The sequence below is a fragment of the Maylandia zebra genome, linkage group LG11 (assembly GCF_041146795.1).
Source record: "Maylandia zebra isolate NMK-2024a linkage group LG11, Mzebra_GT3a, whole genome shotgun sequence".
Classification (NCBI taxonomy): domain Eukaryota; kingdom Metazoa; phylum Chordata; class Actinopteri; order Cichliformes; family Cichlidae; genus Maylandia; species Maylandia zebra.
The window spans coordinates 7,533,067-7,553,190 of NC_135177.1; the positions used below are offsets into that span (position 1 = coordinate 7,533,067).

General features: G+C 41.0%; 1 protein-coding gene across 3 annotated transcripts in view; it reads right to left on the reverse strand.

Annotated features, from left to right (window-relative positions):
* The window catches only part of vps13b (vacuolar protein sorting 13 homolog B), a 299,476-nt gene that overhangs the window by 163,361 nt on the left and 115,991 nt on the right, over nucleotides 1-20,124 (reverse strand). For all 3 annotated transcript variants that reach the window (XM_004560029.5, XM_004560030.5, XM_004560031.5), the window contains 2 exons: nucleotides 12,406-12,515; nucleotides 10,300-10,432 (listed from right to left, as the gene is read on the reverse strand). In XM_004560029.5, the coding sequence (XP_004560086.3) occupies nucleotides 10,300-10,432; nucleotides 12,406-12,515 (243 nt within the window). The remainder of the gene's footprint in view (nucleotides 1-10,299; nucleotides 10,433-12,405; nucleotides 12,516-20,124) is intronic.

The following is a 20,124-nucleotide window of genomic DNA, read 5'->3' on the forward strand; positions in this document are numbered from 1 at the left end:
CATTGAGTAATATGAATAGAGTGCTGCATAAACTGCTGTGATATCATTGAGTTGTCAATAGAGTTTTATTGTGAATGGCTGTGCATACGTTGGAGTTTTCCTGTTACATGGCATTAGAAAAGTATCTCATACTTTGCAGGGGATCGATGTAGACAAGACAGGGGTGTGTAGCTACCACTGTAAGTCATGCAGCTGTCTAGACTAAGGAGACATTACCCTAAGAACTGGGCTTTCCCTGTCTATGTACATGTATGTGTGCAAGTTTCTTCCAATTTTGGTTAGTGCCCTGGTTATCTCACGGTATACATCCTATACTATCTAAACAACATTTTACCACATTAGAAAATACAATAAAAGCATATACCACAAACACAAGCACATATAAACACACACAATCTTGACAAACATAAAAACCGTACACTGAAATAGAACCCATAAAGAGCTCACACCCTCACGAATCATCACTCATGAAATGTTAAAGTAAATACAGGCCACCCTTCTGAGCTCCAAAAACAGAAACTCATACACAGTTGTACCATCTCCTTCCAATTTACAAAAATAAGAGAAAGTTACTTGAGGGTGGAGCGGACTTTGCATGACAAGAAACTGAGGACTAGCTAACTGTAAGCATGTCTGCAGAGGAGCTTATGAGACAATGAAACACAGCATGCAAGATAAACCTGCATAATTAATTCCATAATGCACGCACGCACGCACACACACGCACGCACGCACGCACGCACGCGCACACACACACACACACACACACACACACTGTATGTCACTACAGATTCCAAAAATCTGTGAATAAAGGCAGCCATGAGCATCATCTGGACTCTTCTGACCTAAATCGATAATACTCAAAAATATTATTCTGAGTCATTGTTCTCAACGAGCCCATCATTTCTTAAAATTATTCCTTTTTTGGCAAAGAGACTGTCCTAATCCTTGCTAACTTTGCCGTGAGAAAGCCCGATGAATGAGTGGATTTCTGATCATCTATTTTTGAAAGCCTTTTTTTTTTGTCGTTTTTACTTTGGGGGTAGGCCAGACAGTGAATGTTCTTCCCCAGAGTGAGTCTGTTAGCCCAATCAGAAAGTGTGCTGAAGTGCAGCATAGGCAGTAACAATGGATGAAGCCTTGTGCTTGGTTTTAAATACCATTCCAGGTCTCTGTTTGTTAATCCTAGGGTCATTATTTGGAATGAAACTGCCATATCTTGTTATAGTGACTTGGCGCCTGCCATTCCTGCAGGGAGGGGATTGAGAGGGAGCGAGAGAAAGAGAGAGAGAGAGAGAGCGGCAAGCCTAAATTCAAATGAAGGAGAAACATGACAGGAGAGCCCAAACCTCTTAAACCTGCCCAGGCCTAACAAGTCCTAGGAGTCCCTTTAAAGTGGGGTTATTCCCCCTGCCTCGTGCCATCTCAGCCATGTCCTCATTTTCACCCTCTCTTAGGCCATTAGGCTAATATGTTATTGGCCATACTCTGGCCATACACCCTCTCTCTTACCTTCTCTCCTTTGTTTCATTCTCTCTCCAACCACTCCCTCTTGTCTCTCTCTCTCAACTGGTTTGTGGAGCTGCCAGTCCAGTCCCTTATAAACATTCTAGTGTTCTGATGGTGGTTATTCATACTCTTTAACAGCTCCGTTAAATCTCACAGCAAATGGAAGGCGACTGTCTTTGCAGCCCACAGCTGCAGTGTCAAATGCTCGGAGAAAAAAAGAAAAGACCAGAACCCCGTTACAGTACTTTGACTTCAGGGCGAGAAACAAATCAGCGTTGCCTCACATCACGATGCAGGTCGCAACACTGCCACGGCACAGTAACGTAGCTGTAAAATGTGTGAGGGTGTGTGGTGTGGTGAGTGTAAATCGCACATCATTCAAACGTGCGATTCGCAGTCGCAACTGAACGCGTGTTTAAATGCACACAAAGGCACTGGCACACCCACAGTCACACAGAAACACTAACATCATATCAGTGCCAGTGAACTTTCCACTACACATTTAACAGACTTCACAACAACAAAGGCGCAAAGCATCCATATCTTTCCCGGGTGGTTGAGTAACTCAACCATAAAAACAGCCTCATTGCGGGATCCCGGCATTTCCTCATGCCGCCTGCTATCTTTCTGGTATGTTCCCTATTACAAATGGTTTACAGTGAGTTGAAGTGTTGTATATTCTGCTACAGCTGCGTGCAGAGGCAGCAATAGGGCTCTTTAATAAACCTGCCCGCCTATTTGTTTTGGATGCAAGTCAGTGTTTATTTAAATATTTACGTGACTCCATTTGTTACAGCATTATTGAAAAAGCGCTGCTGTGGCCAGGCTCACTTGAAGGGGTAATGAATGTGTAAGTGGTGGCAAGAAGACACAAAAAAAATCACCCTTTTATTTCTACACATACTCCTCTAACGCTACAAACTGCATGGTTGCGCTTTCTTCCAGATGTGCTTTAAGAAGACCTCTAACAGGAGGAAAGCTCAGTCAGACTCTGATGCCTCTGGCAACATGTAAAGCAAGAAGAGAATAACAAATTTCGCTACATAAGTGATAATGACACAGTAATGCAAACCAATTTTCACTTTATTCGGTAAAAAGAGCTGAAGACTTGTGCCAGACCGACCATGATAAAAGCACATAAAGAATTGCAACAGCACATGTTCTCTCGGTGACATCAGGAACCCTTGAAACATCTCATGTAAAAAGCAAAACAACCCATCTCAGCTCAGTGCCCAACCTCCTCCCATTCCTCTCTCATCCTCTGTCACTAAACCCCCTCTAGCCCCTCAACTAATCCACACTACATCTGATGAAACACAGCTCAACCCCAACTTCCCTCTTCGCTCCTCTCACTTCAACCTCAGGTCCCACGGCCAACATCCACAGTGCATAATACCCTTATCATTCATGAAAGCAGCAAAGGGATACATAAGGACACATATATTCCCCACAGACCATTCTGTCTGTCATGGAAGCTGGGGAGAGGCTTGTATGGGCTCATCAGTGTGTGGAGGCAAAAGACGTTCCAGAGTCCCCTCAAGACTTCGACCATTCTTCTAAGAGAGGTGGGGGTTTCTATCTCATTATTCCTCCTCCTCCTTGTTTTCTTTCCCCACTCCAACCATCATTACCTTGATAAATTATTGACTTTACGAGAAAAATTAAACTATATAAATAACTCCACAATGAAAATATTATCCCCTTCTGAAAAGCAAACAGCAGCCAATAAAAACCCGCCTGACTTCCATCAGGCTACTTGGGCTTGGATTATAGTAATGTATGACTGCGTAGTTCTGCCTGAAGTCTTCGCATCAGTTTCCTCTAGCTCTTATAGATTTGTGTATGCATGTGTATATTAGTTTCTCTCTAAAATATATTCATATACGTCTTTCCATAATATATATTTCTAAGCCATTTGTCCAAACCTCCCTTTTTGTCGATGCTCTACGGTTGAGATCACAGAAAAGCCATCAGTGCTAGAATGTTTTTGTGAGCAGCACAACCCTGACCATAACCTGATATTTGTCCTACCTTGCAGATTAACAGCAAGTGCAAATGTTTCCATTTTGTCTCTTTTTTTGTCCTTCCAGTAAACAAGAAAATTACATTTAATCCCATCATGCAGACCACAAGCAGACAGGAACAAAGACAACAGTTCTCATTCCAACCTTTAGGAAGCACAGCCAGATAGGAAAGGTTTCTCAGCAAATGAAGTATGTTCTCAGAGTGCCAACAGCTAATTTTAGGATTGAAGCAAAAAAAAAAAAAAAAAAAAAAAAAAAAAAGCCGGTGAGATCATTACTCTGGTAGATGTTAGAGAACAATAAGAAGCTCGGGACTTGGGAGGCTCATGATCAGAAACACGGTGCTGCTGCCAACAAGAACATTCATTAGGGACAAATAAAGAAAATACTTAGAGGCTAGTTTTATGTGAACCAATTTGTGGTGTAATTGTGCGGGCAGACAGAAATCGACCTCAAACTGTGGAGAAATGACTTGTTTTCAAAATCGTCTTTCCACGGCCTTTCTTGTCGGCTAATCGCACAAAAACAACTGTTAACACTTCTGTGATGATGTTACTAAGCAACATTCAAACAAACCTGTGATGTGAATTGACCAGAATATTTTGTTGGGCCATATAATGTAACCAGTAACAAAATGAAACAAAAAAACAAAAAACGTGCTGACTGACAGAAAAGCCAACCATATAACTGTAAAAAACAAAACAACAACAACAAACAAACAGCCATTCATAAAGTTAAACTAGTTTAAAGTTTCATCGTATAAAGAGATTTTGAGACGATGTGATTTTCTTTCACCGAGACACAGGCTTTAAATCCAAGTCTCTGTCATCCACCAGAAAGTGGCTTCAGTCCAACTGAGCCTGAACTGGTTGTGGTGTCTTATAACACGTGCCCTGTATATTTAACATGTGTAATGACCAAAACCAGAGAGGAAGAGAGAACGGTTGAAATATTGTGTTGCCAGATAGAGCTGAGTGCCTATGGGTTATGAGTTTCAAGCCGGGCAGCCCCGGTCCCAGTATGATATCACCTTGCCCTCAGTGCTTCGGGGGAAATGATCTGCAGAGAACTGGTTCTGTGTGTCTCTGTACATTTGCCTACACATTAACAGGCACCTTCCAAAAGCCGGCAGGAAAGTCCCCCTTGATTACTATGAAACTGTAGCTAGGCTCAGTGTGGTAACAAAACAACATAACACTCTCTTTAAATCATAAAAGTGCCAGGCATGCATTCAAATAACCAATTGGAAGCAGGGACATCTAGCTAGTACAATTGTTCTGAGGAGGCTTTGAACTGCTAAAAGCTCTAAAAATGATTTTCTTTTAGTGGATTATGATTTATTCTTTTTAATTCCCTAAGGTGATTTTGTGGGAAAATCAATAGCTCCAGTGGAAAACTATGATAATCAATAGGCACAGACATAGACTCCACTTGCCAATTTATGATCAGGCGGAACAAAACAAGGCTCCATCTCAGTATTCCATATATCCAGCACTCTGGGTCATTTAATCCTGTGATAATATTTCAATCTAGCACACTTTTGACATGCAAGGTATTAGCTTATATGTTCAAAATGACCACTTGAACGCAAGGTTAGCACACACACCGTGGGCTTTCTAAGGTCTCAGAGAGGCAGCCCAGCAGGGGTCGGGAAGCACAATTTCACAGAAAATCTTCTTTGCATTACATTTGCAGCTTCTACAGATGCTTTCTGGAAACGAATCATCTTATTTTTCCCACTGTGTTTCAATAAGGTGTAAAACAGCAGCGTCGAGGAACCTGGAGCTCAAGACTCGAGGGAAACCTGAAAGAAGTACCCAGGATTTAGCAGTACACATAAGATTCAAACACTCCCACTCGGAAAAAAACCTCACCCATCTTTCCTCTGTTTACCTAAACAAATGACCCTGAGTCCCCTGAGAAAATATATGCCAGCAACTAAATTGGACCTTGTCACATAGTCAGACATTTACTTGGAATCAGGTTGAAACAAGGACATTTGAACAATCAAGTAAAATGGCAAATGATAATTTAGTAAAAAGATGGAATTAAATGTCTGTCTGTTGTTTAAAAAATAAAATTAAAAAAAGGGCGGGGGGATAACTTGGACCATTTCAATTCATTTCTTCTAAACGCTATTTCTCAGCACATTTATTAATTTGCCTGAAATCCTTGCTCTGTCGTAACTGATGAAATTAAGTTCAATCAATATCAATCAACAACAGTCATTTCTCTACAACTATATTCGAATCAGCTTTATCCTTCAGCAAATCATTATGGCTTATTGAGTCAATCCAAGCTAAACAGCTGGACTGGATGTCGTGGGGTAAACACGCAGCAATTACAAATACATTCTGAAAGAAAAAAAAAAATGCATCGCAACATTCAATAAGGCTGAATGGCTTTAGACATGAAATGCATCATGCTGACACGGAAAAGAAGACAGTTTTATGTCCAGCTTAAAGTCAACTTGGTATAAACACCGCACGCAAACATGCTAAACTAATAGGACTGAAGGACTAACCATGAACAGTGATTGTTTGTTTGTTTCTTTGCCTAAAAAACAAACAAATGTGAGAGCTAGACCAGAGGGAGCTGCTTAAATATCCCGGTCCTTCTTAGTGCTCTCCATGCATGGTAAAACAATTCATAAATCATCTTTAGAGAACCAAATTCCAACCACAACATGCTAGATGTCGACAGCTCTGATGGGGAAGAAGCCCTGGTAAGAAAGCTTTACGCAGAAAAATACAAACTACGGTTCATTTAGTTCAGCTGTGTACAGTTACAGGGTTAACGCACGTCAGTTCTATTTTGGGGTGGATTTTAACTAATGTCCCAACAAACAGGACTTTCCACAAGATTTCAGCATTAAAAAAACATTAGTCTAAGCAGGACTAAATATCAGTGCAGATCTGTTTACAGATCAGGTATCTGCAGCAGGTATTTACCCCATGATCATCAGCCAAGGAATATTAGAAATTAACATCTCATTTATCAGCCCCCAAATGAATCCCAGGAACAACTAATCAAGAGAAACGAGGCAGAACACAGTCTTAGTTTATGAACCTATGTGCATCAAGTTTCACCACAATACAACAGGATGTCAGGAGTTCACATCTGTCTTTACGCGGCCATGGCGTCCAGTCATTTTTTTTCTACATACACAGAAACAAAACTGTAAAATGTGGAAAGAAGGCATTATTGTGTAACTAGGTACAAGTGGAGTCGTGGGATGAAATCAGCAGAGTACCTGCTGTGCTGTAAGTCTCCAGTGCTGAGCTGTGGTCTATCAAGATCTTATAACCGTAGGGAAGCGTATTATTTCACCATGATTGAAACCACAAGGGCGAAATGACTCGGCCATTTTCTTCTTCTGATTGGTTGCGGAAACAATTTGTAACTTTTCATTACATCTTCTCCTGTAACACCACAGCAATTTCCAGAAAAGATGCTATTCATTTGCTTACAAGCTCCACTCCAGCGTGGAGAACTGGAGCGGGGGCACCGAGGGGTACATTTTAATAAAATGCAGTATGAGCACCTGGTTACTAATGTCTTGTTTTCACTTCACAAGAGAAATATTTGGATAGGAAAGAGCATGAGTCTAAAAAGTATATGTTTGAATAACTAATGGAGCCCAACAATTAGATGCCATATACAAATGTTGTGTGTCTAACAGTAAACACACCCACATGCAGAATTTGTGGCCAGATTTCCAATCCACTTAACATTTCATAACAACCAAAATACTACGTGTGAAAGCATCAGCGTTTGAGTGTTGTCAGTTCTAAAATCTGGTCTTTTATCGACTATTTTCAAAAACCTGATGGTGGACGGGATGTCAAAAACAAGACAGAAAAGATGAACAAAGGAAAAACAATTACAAAAAAGAGAAAAAAACAGAAATAAAGTCACCCGGTGAAAAATAACTTCACAGACAGAAAAACAAAAACTTAGATAGAAAGAGAGAGGACCAGTCAAAGAGACAGAAAACACACTGACGGACAGCTTACTCCAGTCAGCGAGTGTTGCTGACAAACTACAGTCTGATGTTACTTAGTATGGAGTGTTGGAGCCAAGCTGATTATTTACTGACAATCCTCTAATGAGACAATATACTTTTGGAATGTGAGTAAGCAAAGATGCTTCTTTATGGAAAAGCCATTAGTCTAGTTTGCAAAAAACATGGACCAGAGGGGAAATCAGGAGGAAACGGCGGCATGACCTTTCAGCTGTGAGCTCTTTAAACAAGCTAGGAGACAAACCTCATGGCCTTTGTTTAAACTCTGAAATGTCAAAGGAGCATTTTTTTCTATCTAAACACTTGACATGGGAGAAAGTTATACACATCCAAAGCTTTTTGCAGCTACAGAGATGACTTCACCCAAAACAGAGACTTATCACTCCTGCTGGGAAAACGTTTCCCAGGGACTTAAAAAAAGAAAGAAACAAAGAAACAAAAACGTTGAACGACCTGTTTATTTCCCCTGACTCATCACTGTGATGCTTTAGTAGAAAATCTTACAGTGTTTAAAGGAGCCTAAACACAGTGAGAGTCAACAAAGTACAGACTATAAAGAGTTTTTCATATTAATTAGGACGGACGGACGGACAGATAGATATTAGGGGTGCAACAATACTCATATTGATATTGAACCGTTCGATACAGTGCTTTCGGTTCGGTACGCATATGTATTGAACAATACAAACTTTTTTATTTCTTTTATCAACTTTTCTTCTGACGATGCTGTCTGTGTTGAGCGATCAGTGGATCTGCGTTCGACTGATCTGCCTAGGCTGCACTGTCGAGTGCAGATCCACTGAACGCAGCGCAAGCTAGCAAGACAGAAGCTAAGCTCGTTGCAACATGGCAACTGCCTCAACGCTACCCGAAATTGAACCTCCCCCACCCTCATTCAGATCTGGTCTTTGGAACTGTCTTGGTTTTCATGTGAAGTATGACCCTGATGGTAAGCGCGTCATGGACAAAAGTAAAACAGTATGTCGGATGTGCCACGCAATGCTCAATTGGTGGGAACTACTGCATTAGCGCAGTTAGCTCGTTAACGTGTTGACGCCGTCCAGCACCACGCACGGGGCAATCCGCGGTAACTTTGCCGCGTTATGGCGTTAACGTCATTTCAGATTAACGCTGACAGCACTAGTGGGAACACAATGAATATGACTGCACATTTACGCCGACATCATCCTAGTGCAAAGACAAGTGGGAGCAGACAAAAACAACAAGCACGCATGCTACAAACTTTACCCGAGTCATTAGCACATGATTCTCCTTATGGGGACCTGATATGTTTAATATGCTGCTGAGAATATAGCCCAGAAGAAGCGTATAGTATAGCTTTTATTTTGGAAAGAGACATTTCTCTGTAATAAACTCTCTTTTCCAAAGATGAGGGATTTCTCGATCAGATTTATTTATTTATTTTTATTATTTTGTTGTTTCAGCAACATTAAATTTAAAAACTGTTCTTTTGAGTTAAAAAATATATTTAGAATTTTAATAAATGACGAATTAAAAAAGCCTGAACATTTTTTTGTATCGAAAAAAATATCGAACCGTGACACCAAAGTATCGAACCGAACCGTGAATTTTGTGTATCGTTGCACCCCAGATAGATAGATAGATAGATAGATAGATAGATAGATAGATAGATAGATAGATAGATAGATAGATAGATAGATAGATAGATAGATAGATAGATAGATAGATAGATAGTTAGTTAGTTAGTTAGTTAGTTAGTTAGTTAGTTAGTTGGGTGGCACACTAAAAACAGAATTTCCAGTTTTATTATGCTGTTGTTAAATATGTGTTACTTGAAAAATGACAAAAAAGAAAAAGAAAATTATTATATCCCTAGTTAATTTCCTGCTATTAAGGTTGATATTACTGAAAATAGGTACATATGAAAACCAAATAAAATATTAAAATCAATAATAATATGTTTAGTTCATGTTTCAACTCATTGTAGGGTGTCTTCCTCTGTCTTGTGCTCATGTTAATATAAAATTATTTAAAAAATGATAAAAACACCACTTGTTCTATAATAAACCCAGTAGGCATTTTCAAGAAAAGATTCATATTCCTTTCTGTCTGTCCCATCTATGCATCTTTTACCAAAAGTTTCAGAGGTACCTGCTTAGGACAACAGCTTTATGGATAATGGAAGAATCATGCACACACACACACACACACTCACTCCTTGTGTGTGTGTGTGTGTGTGTGTGTGTGTGTGTGTGTGTGTGTGTGTGTGTGTGTAGACTTAAGGCATTCATTTGTGTGTACTGACAAATCCATGTACTCTGCAGACTTATGTATGTGCAGCAAATATGTTTTTTTCTGAAAAGGGGGTCCTGGAAAGTGGAAAACTGGCATAGAGGGAGGCTACACATAGCCAAGCCACTCATCTCTTCTGGGCATGAAGAGCCACAGTAGTACTACCAGAAGAGAAAAACAGAGGATGACATGTCTGGAGATGTGGTGTCCTGAGAAACGGGTTCACTCAGGTGTCAGCACATTGTAGCATGTTATGTAACAACATCGCAGCTTAAATTCAGTACATACAAACAACATTACTACTATTAATATACCAATGAGAAACAGCTAAATTAAAACACTGAATTTAGTGACATGTGGCATAGCCTGTTTCCGTTACGTGCATGACTTAAAATCACGTATGATATGCATTTGCCAGTGCAATCATTCATTATATAAAAAAGCACATACTAGAATTGGTAAACCTACCTGTCACAGTCTTAGTTTTGACTGGGCTGCTGGCATAGTCTGAGGCCTGATTGGAAGATTGTTTGACCAGTGGTGTGCTCCCTACTGACACCTCGTCCTCTCTCCTCTTGGCCAAAGGAACTGCACCAGGATTCTGCAAGGACATCAAAGCATGAGCACCTATACGGCCATGGACAGGAAAATGCTGCGAATGTAAAGTACAAAGTTATTCACTTCTTGAAGGGAACAATTGAGACTGAGATTTAGTCAGATCTCAAGATCTCTGTTAATCAGGAGAAACAATAAATAATGCAACTAAAGACAGAGATACAGGCAGAGAGAGAAAAAGAAAAATGCAGTGGAACACAAAACCGGACTCCAAGACCAACAAGGACTAGTGACAGCTCCCTGCTTTTTTTAAGCAGTCTCCCATGCAGGCCAAACACACACGCTCACACACTGCTGTCAGTGAGATGACTGAAAGACAGAGGAGTGGAAGGTTGTTCTGAAATAAGGAAACCCCATTAGCATCGGCCAGCAATACCAGTCGGCTATGATGCAGCTGCACAAGGCCTCAGGCCAAACACGTACTGCAGCCTGTGTAAACATGCACGCACGCACGCACGCACGCGCACGCACGCACACACACACACACACACACACACAGAGCTGCTTTTCATTCCATATCTCTTCACTGTGTCTCAAAGACACCCCCCATGCGCCTCCTCCACTGTTAATGCTAATCATTTCTTCAATACTCTCATTTGTCCTCTCATCAGCCTTACTTCCACTTTGGCTTTCTCTATGAAGTCAAAAGTTCTACTCGCACACCTGTCACACAAAATGAACTTCCTTCTCTCTTTGTCCATAACTCAAAATGCCCCCCTGCTAGTCCTGATTTCCTTATTTTCCAGCATTTCCTGTCATCTCGACCCAAACCAGTCAGTGTCCTTTCCACTGCCCTTCACATGCTGTTGACTGGCCTTCAGATACAGGCCTTGTCTAATCCAGCAAGGCCTTGAGAAGTGGCCCTGACAGGCAGCTGAGGTAGACATTCACAGAAACACACACACACTGGCTGCAGCATGTCTACATAGACACACACCAGCCCATGTTGTGTATCCTTCACATTGGCTGTAGTTCAACTCATAACATGTGTTTACCCCCTTACAGTAACAACCTCTAGCACAGGGAGCCGGTGCAGTTAACTCCTGCTCTTTGTTGAATACAGACTTACATCTTTCAAAAACTGCAAGGGGCATAAAACAGAGCAACTCAATGGGGGGAAAAATAGCATAATATATTCATTGACAATATATATTTATGTGGCTTTATGGGGTGAAGCTGTGCTATATCCCAGGCAATCACACCAAGAATGTCTATAAGTGTGCATGAAATGTGTGCACAGAACATTCAATGTCCATAACCATCACTACGACCCCTGTCAAATAAACAGAGAGAGACTGGATGGAAGACAGGGAGCAGACCACATGGAAAAAGGTAGCTGGGAAAGAGAAGGCAAGTCTGAAGGAGGAAGAACTACAGACTTCAGCTCACTTCAGTCGATTAACTAAACTAAGTGTGTGAGTGCCAGCAGTTTACAAATGCAGATTACAAATGCCTGTATAAAGGTGGAGCTCCTTATGAGGATGGTAGTTTACTTACTTACTTTGGTTACAGTGACTGTAATCTGTGCAGAACTCAGATTACAATGGCACCAACTATGTATTTGTCCACCAAATGGACATAGAAATAACATTTCAAGATAAAGTAGAGCTACAAGTGGTGTTTGTAGCAGTTCACATTTTTGAGTAACAACCCCAATAATGCTCAGATTATGGCAGACAGATTCTATATCCTCTCCTGCCCAAGAATACCTCGGGATCCAACTCAAGGAGTTCCAAAACATTGCTGCTCTAATTATTTTATTATATCTTACTTAACTTTTATTTATACAGGTAGCCCAATTAAGATTCAATGTCTCATTTACAACAGAGACCTGTGTTTCCCAGCATTACTAGGCTGTGATCTTGTTGTGACTTCAGATAAGCAGCAGAAAATAGATGGCTAAACTGACATTAGGCCTGGAAGAGAAACTGACAGCCTGTCTGAGAAGAGATCAAGTACCTGTTGCTGTTGTCTGCTGCTCGCTCTGTGAGGTTGATACAAAAGCCATGTGCAGAAGATTGGGTCCACATTGATAGCTATTCCCTGGACACTGACCAGCAGGACTGCACCTGGAAAAAACACATACAGAATCAGAGTTTTAGTACTATAACACAGAAGACAAAGAAAATCAAACCAATGATAAATTGCTATGTTCCAAAAAAAATAAAATAAATGACAGCAAAGTATATCGTCTACATCTGTTTGCTTTTACAAAATTAAATCTGCTGGAGACCAGTTGTTTGACAGCACTCAAGCCATTTTTTGAAGATGTTTGACTTCAGCAATCAATATGACCTAGTCAACAGAATCCAGACTAATGTGGAGACTATGCGAACATGGACAAAGTTCTGATACTGCAAACTTCTGCAAAGTAAAAGGAATACTGATGTGCAATCAGTGTAAGAAAATATAATTAGCAAGGTAAAGTGGCTTGAAGTGAATCTTCTCACATTGAGTGTCAGGTTCCTCCACTGATGTACATAATACAGTCCAAATGAACTGCTGGTGGGTATCGAGCCCGCTTGCTGGAGTGCAGCGAGGAGGACAGTTTGTTTCAATTGCGCTGTTCAAAGTGGTATCAAGCTAAGCCAAGAATAACATTTTCTTTTGATAAATTTCTATGAAACTCAAGACTTTCTCTGGGTTTTGGTTTACTCTTAAATAATAATCTTTACCAACAATAAGCGGACCCTGAGGTAATGCATTAGGATCCTATCAATAATGATTCCCATGCCGGCAGGATTAGCATAAGGTCTCTGGCGTGCCGTCAAACGTCCCAGCATGACGATGGGAGGATGTTTCAGCTCTAGAAGGACTTTCAGCAGTTTAAGAGAGCTTTGGACAAGACCCGAGTCTTCTGTTTCAGGCCCTGAGGCAAGGTTGCGTGTTTGTGAGTGTGTGTGTGTGTGTGTGTGTATGTTTATATTTCACCTCCAACAAAGCTTGATTACCTGCTGCTTTGCCTAACATTTTAGTGTCTCCAAAGCATGAACAAAGCTGAATTAGAACCACCCATTCCCCAGCATTTGTGTGCTCACACACACACACACACACACACACACACACACACACACACACACACACACACACACACATTTTTGTTACACTAACTTTGCAGCTTGGCAGAAACAACTCCCTCTTCCATTATTCCTGTGAACAATACAAATAAAACTGTTCTAATTTGCTGCACTTTTACAACATTTAGTGATTTATAGCCTGTGAACTTGTGTATGTGTGCGTGTGTTTGCAGTGCAAAGTAAAAGTGCATGAGAGCAATGTGAAATGTCTTTGTGTTCATACTGTCAAATATGTGGCCGTGTGTGTATGCAAGGTGTGAAAGCTTTAAAACGTACATCCACAATATAGTATTTTATAGTGTATGCACAAGTCAATACTAGGCTTTGTGTGTATAATTATTATTCACTGGGTGCAATTTTATTCCTCAACCATGATTTATTACTAGTATACAATCCTTTCTGGGCAAAGGGGAAACATTCTCCTTGGATAAAGTCAAACTGACTCAGAGTTCTTCCTCTATTGCTTCATCTATGCATCCATCTTCCATCAACTCCATCCCAGTGTTTTCACTGTTTCCTCACCCACCTCTCTCCCCCTCCTGATGAGGAATCATAACCTCAGTCCTGTGGCTTGAACTTCTATACCACACTGTGGCTTCTTAATAGGCTCTGGCTGTGGCTGTAGTTCTGGGGCCCAACTTCAAGTGGTTTTGCTGCAGCTCAGAACAGCATGAGCTGTATAGGACCCAGAAGGCTGGGAGCGAGATGAATAGTGAAGATGTACTTAAGACCCTAAATCATGGTCTATAAGATGGACTAGCACATTTAGCTGAAATCATTCATGACTGCATACGTCATCTAACACAGCAAATTAATTATGTTTGTAACATTAAAAGGATAAATTTAAAAAAAGACTGCACCCATAGATTCATTTTAAAGCGATCACTTGACACAACTGAATTTTCATAAAAATGCCTGTGAGCCAGAGGAACCAGGATTTCACCCAATGCCAGATTCAGTAGAAAAAGCAGAAATAAACACAAATAAGTTTTCATTACTTATCAGATGAACTCAGTTGTCAGCTCCAGTTTTCCAGTTTGGCTGCTTAAATACCTGCTGTGAATTCCACAGCGTTTTCAGTGTTACGTCAGCAGCTGTAATCTTACTGTGGCTGTGCGTGATGTCTGCTTGGCATCTGTTCAGGACAGCCATGACCATGTCCATACATCACAGCACCACTCAAAAACCTCTCTTTTTAAGACTAACAGAGCAAACAATACTTCCCCCCCACCTGCCAGTTTGATGGTGACACAGAAGTAAAATATGTGTTGACCTTGCTGCTGAGGCTTTGAAGACCAAGGCTTTACAATACACACGGTGTTCTTGTTTCATCATTGTGTTGACATAACTACCAGAGAGTGGCACCTTCTTTGAAGCATGCAGGACCATGAAACGGCCCGGGGTGCTTAGAGGGTGACCTCGGCAGCAGGCTAACTGTTGTTTTTCTCCACTCTAACAGGGTGGCATAAGGGTAATTACAAAAAGTGATGACAATGATTACAAAGGTGTTTTTCTTACTTCCCAAATGAATCTTCAAGAAAACACCTCAAAACTCCTCAGTGGCCTAGATTCTGAAAATACATACAACCGCAAAATGTACACGCAGACGTCTGTGAAGACACACTTACCTTGACTAAACCACAGTGGGCCTATTAATGTCAAAAGTGTTTTTTTTCTTCAGTGGCTTAAGACCAGTTGAGTTAAAAGTCAGCATAAGGTTGTTGGTGTTGTCTTACTGCTGCCTAGCATCAGGCCTCACACAGCCTGAAGCTACATTTAAGTAGCCCTGACTGAGAGAAGGCCTTTAATGTTTAAGCCCCATCTATGTTCTTGTCAGTCTGTATTTATGGATCTAAAATCCCACTAAACCTTCAGCCACGCATTTTTACATCTTCATAGTTTTTTTTTTTTAATCAGTCCACATAGTTTATACATTGACTTCTCTGAATATAAAATCTGCTTTTGTTCAGTCACTGCAACCATGAAATTTAATCAACAGGGAGTGGTTAGGTCAGTGCAAGTTCAAAACCAAGTCCCACAATGGAGACCAAAGCCCTGATTGGGGGTTGCAGAGGGCACAGCCTCTCAACTACAGGGCAATGACCCCCAACATCAGAGTAACAGACAGGCAAGGTGGGAGGTGCTCTCCAATCACCCCCCCAGGTAGACAGTGGGGGGAGGATTCATGTCTCAGCCAGCTAATCGCCCCCTCAGAATCACTTCATTGTTGGACGGGAGGCAGTGCAGGGACCCTGCGTCCAGCTTCTCCAACAGAAAATAAATAAATATAGCCCAGCCCGCATCAGCCAGATGACTTCTGACAGGTTTGGTTAATTTCGAAGCCAAGTAGCAAAACAAAACATTACGCCAGCGTGCGGGGCCTACACTGCCTTTAATTGCTTTTCCGATGAGCTCATGACTCGAAGGTGTCCTGGAGTGAGCCGTGCAGTCCGACAGGTGTTCTACTGGTGTGTGTGTCAGAGAGAGAGAAAAAGAGAGTTGGAGCTGCTGACACCAATGAAAAGGGACTCAGCTGTGTGTGGGTGGGTGCAAGGAACACTGTTTGCAACATGTGATTGTGTGTGCCTCCTTATGAACACAAGTGTTTCTGTTTGGATCCATTTCAAACGAGCTGTCCAACAGTGAACATCCCCTGTAACCACACACTATTTAGCTCTCTCACACACACGGACTTTTCTGCAGTTCCCCTGCTGAGCTCCGACCCAGCAGCCCAGGGCAATGCCGCCACAGGAGCCCAGGGGCTCAGGAAGGACACAGGCAAGTTTGACTGGAAACAGACCCTGCTCTACGGAAAGCCTGCTCTCACTCTGCGCCAATTCAGCCCGGGACTGGAAGGTGGTATATACAGTATGTGCGTGTGCGTGCGTGCTTTTAATAGAATATATAAGGCTACAACCCTAAGTGGCCCAATTGCAGTAGCTTGTAGCTGACAGGCTAGACCCACCTCGTAAAGGTTGACTATAGCTGTGGGTACAGTAACGGTAATAGGGAGGAAGAAACTTGTAAAGTGACTAAGCCAGCAAGAAAATCAGGAGAAGTCAGAAAGAAAAAGGTGAACAGAGGCAGAAATAAGTCTTAAAAATGAACTAAAAGAAAGACGCACATTCAAAGGAATCAAAAGACAGAAAAAGGGAGACTGAATAGATACTGAGATGCAGAACATCAGCAGAATAATGAAAACGTGTAGGTGATAAAAGAGTAAAATGTAAAGAAGCTAGTTTCCTAATCTTTATGATAAGTGAGTGTCTCAGTGAGAGTCGGTCAGTGTGCCTACTCGTTATTCAGTATGATTTATGGAATCACTGAAGTGCGTCTCCATACAAGCAAAGTTCTGTAAACTGGATGTAAGATATACATATAAGTCAGGATAAGAAGTAAAAAGTTTATGTACAAAACTACTGATTCGCTATAGAATTGAAAACTCTAATATGCAGACATTTATAAAATGCATATGTGTGTCTCTACATTAGGACACTGTGTCTCTCAACAAGTACGTGAATAATCATGCAGTCATGTAGTGAGTACAGGGCTCATTCAGAGAGAGAGGTCAATCCCCGTTCCCACCAGAGGCTCCTTCTATCCCATCCACTGTGTTTTGGTGAGTCATTGTTTTTAGTTATAAACCCAACATTTCTCAGGCCAGCTGGTTTGTTCCAGAAAACGGAGCATGCTGTAGCTCTGTTGTCAGGACACTTCTGGGTGGTGCCTCAGTCAACAGTAGCACACTGTCCCTGTGCATGCATGTGTATGCTTCAGTGTTAACATGCATACATTTTATTTGCATCTAGACACAAAAGAGTAATTTCTAATTGTTCTTCAGAGTCAGGAGGATCTGAAGCAAATAAAGGTGCATTTCAACAAGTGAACGCAAGTGCATGTAAACTGTGATCAAGGCCACCACTCGTTTTTTTATCTACAATTTAGAAAGATCTTCTGTTGGGTGCCTTAAATATAAAACAGACCACACAGTAAACAGCTGACATTTGCACATCTATAGGGCATGTTGTAGATCAGCATGAAATGGTGTAGAGGTCAGATGAGGGGGTTGAAGCAAGAGAAAAACAGCAGCTCTGTAAAGCTCCAGATGTTGATAAGAAGCTCTATAGTCATACATTTCCCACTTCTACTCGACTCCTAGCCTTCATAAATCCACTTCAATGTGTTGAAAAGACAACCAGACACAGCACAATTGGTGCCTATATCACTAGTGAAACCTAACCAGCCCTGATTTGGAGTATTCCAGCTGTTGTCTCTTTTCCTGGTCTCTCTCACCAATAGAAAATACTTATAGTCACGACCAAATGTGACCTGGCCCTTGTCAGCAAGATAGCTAGCTTTCTTAATGAGAGACAAAACAGACTTGGTCCTGATTGCATTAATGTATCATTACCATATCCATCATGGACATACAGTGCACTGTGTGAACTCTAAATGAGCCCCAGTATAATGTAAGGGGAACAGGAGAGACACTTCTGAGCTCATTAAAATAAACAGACTTCTGCTTCTGCTTTCCCACAGAAAGCCTGAGTTTTGCATACTTACCTTGAAAAGTCCTTATCACTGCTATCATTTAGTTGGCTCATGGGCTTTCTCTGCAGTTCAAGCCGAGTTCTTTCAGTTTGTCATGAGGAATGGGGGAGTAAAGCATGTTAATGTCTGCCATTAGGTGGGGTTGCTTCCAACTATTTTATATGAATTACACTAACAAATTGAAAAGGCTATTTGCAAATGGCAAAATGTTAAGTTTACGTGAAATTGCAATTATGTTATACTCTCGAGGCTAATAATGTCCATAAAAAGGAAGCATATTGCCAAGTAATGATGTAGGCCAGTCTTCATACAAATAGTAACAACCCGGGGGGAAAAAAATTGGAAACAGCCTCCATGTCAAAAACACAGCAACTCCTAATGATGCTCACAAATCAAAGTAAGCGTGAAGCTGAAAGCAATATGTAACACAGAGCAGAAGAACTAAATAGCTTGTATATGTACAACAAACAGCAACAACAAGAAAGTCATTTCCCAAGGAATGTGCAGGTCACCTTCAGTCCACCATCTATCCTATGGGTGTGGGTGTGTGCGTGTATGTATCAGTTATCTGGCAGTGGGATGGCCTTTTTGTCTCTCTGTACAGAAACTGACCCGCTTTATAATCCAACTATGTTTTGGATTTGGAACAAACATCCAGATGACAAACACTCAGCCCCATCTTCTCCAGTTATTCCCCTTCAGCTCACTTCACAGCTCTCAGCCTTCTAAAGAGCATGCAGAAAATAAGGGACAAAATGTTGCCTTTACTACTTTCAAGCCTTTCCAACTCTCTGCAGCTTAGTTTCCCCCAGTCTCTCAGCTTGGCCTCTTGTCAGTTCAGTAGACTAAGTAATGATCTCAGTGACAGATCAAAGTCTTCTGCCTAAGATCTGCGTCGCTTGGGAAGCTGGGAATGCTGCTTTTCAGAAACTGAGATTAGCACAGTAATATGTAGACGATCTTCTGTATGTTGGTATGGCTGTCATCCACTCAGCTAGTCTGAATATTTCTGTCAAGCAATTTGTCTATTTACTCCATGAATGAAATTTAGTGCCTTTGAAATACTCTTTCATTTTGGCAGCACTTGAGGTGATAAGAGTCACTGATGAGACATTTTTACATTACACTCCTTAGAGAATAATAAGAGAACGCAGCAAGCATTAAAAAGTGTTTTCCATGGATGCTCAGTTGGTTACTGCTCATGTTGCTACTGTATTCCAAAGAAATCTGTACAGCTGCTGCCAGAAATTGTTGGGGGGTTGGAGGATTTCTTCCTGGTAAATTGTACAAAATACAACGTAAAATCCTTTAGCACACAGAGAGAAAACTGGGATTTTCTTTAGTGGAGACAAATAAGTTCACTCAAGTCAATTATATGACTATTAATTTACTAAACATGTGTTTTTACAGAGAACAAATCAGCATGTTTGCCAGTGGATCGGGGCTTTACAACAAGCAGTTAAAGTTAGTCTCAGTTCTTCTTCACAGCTGCCAAGCAATCAGTGTAACACTTTGTGTTAAAATTATGAAATTGATAATTTATCACTTATTCTGAATACAGTCTTTATATGAAAATATGTGCTTTTAACTTATCATCATTCACTTTTATCTACTTGGAATCAGTGACATAAAAGATGTATACTCAAGTGTGTTTTGCTCTGTTCTTAACCCCAGTGCTTCCCATTAGTCCAATCTTATACTTTCACTCCACACCTACAGCTGAATGATGAATACAAAAGCTGGATAGAGGAATATAAAGAGAAACACGGGGATTGGAGAGTTGTTTATACAGAACAGTTAATATCTCTTAACCCCTTCTTCACTCTCTTTCATTAGTTTCATCTTCTGCTCCTCTTAGTTCCCCATCTGACTATCCACCCCATCCTCTTCTTGCTTGCCACAGTAGATTGAAGATTACTACTCTTAAAGACATAGTCTTAAGTGGTTGCACATTTGAACCATTTAGCAATTTGGTCTAATGGTTTCAGGATGAGCTATTTTTGCTGCTATGCAGGGTTGAATGGATAGGGGGATGAATGGGTGTACAGTA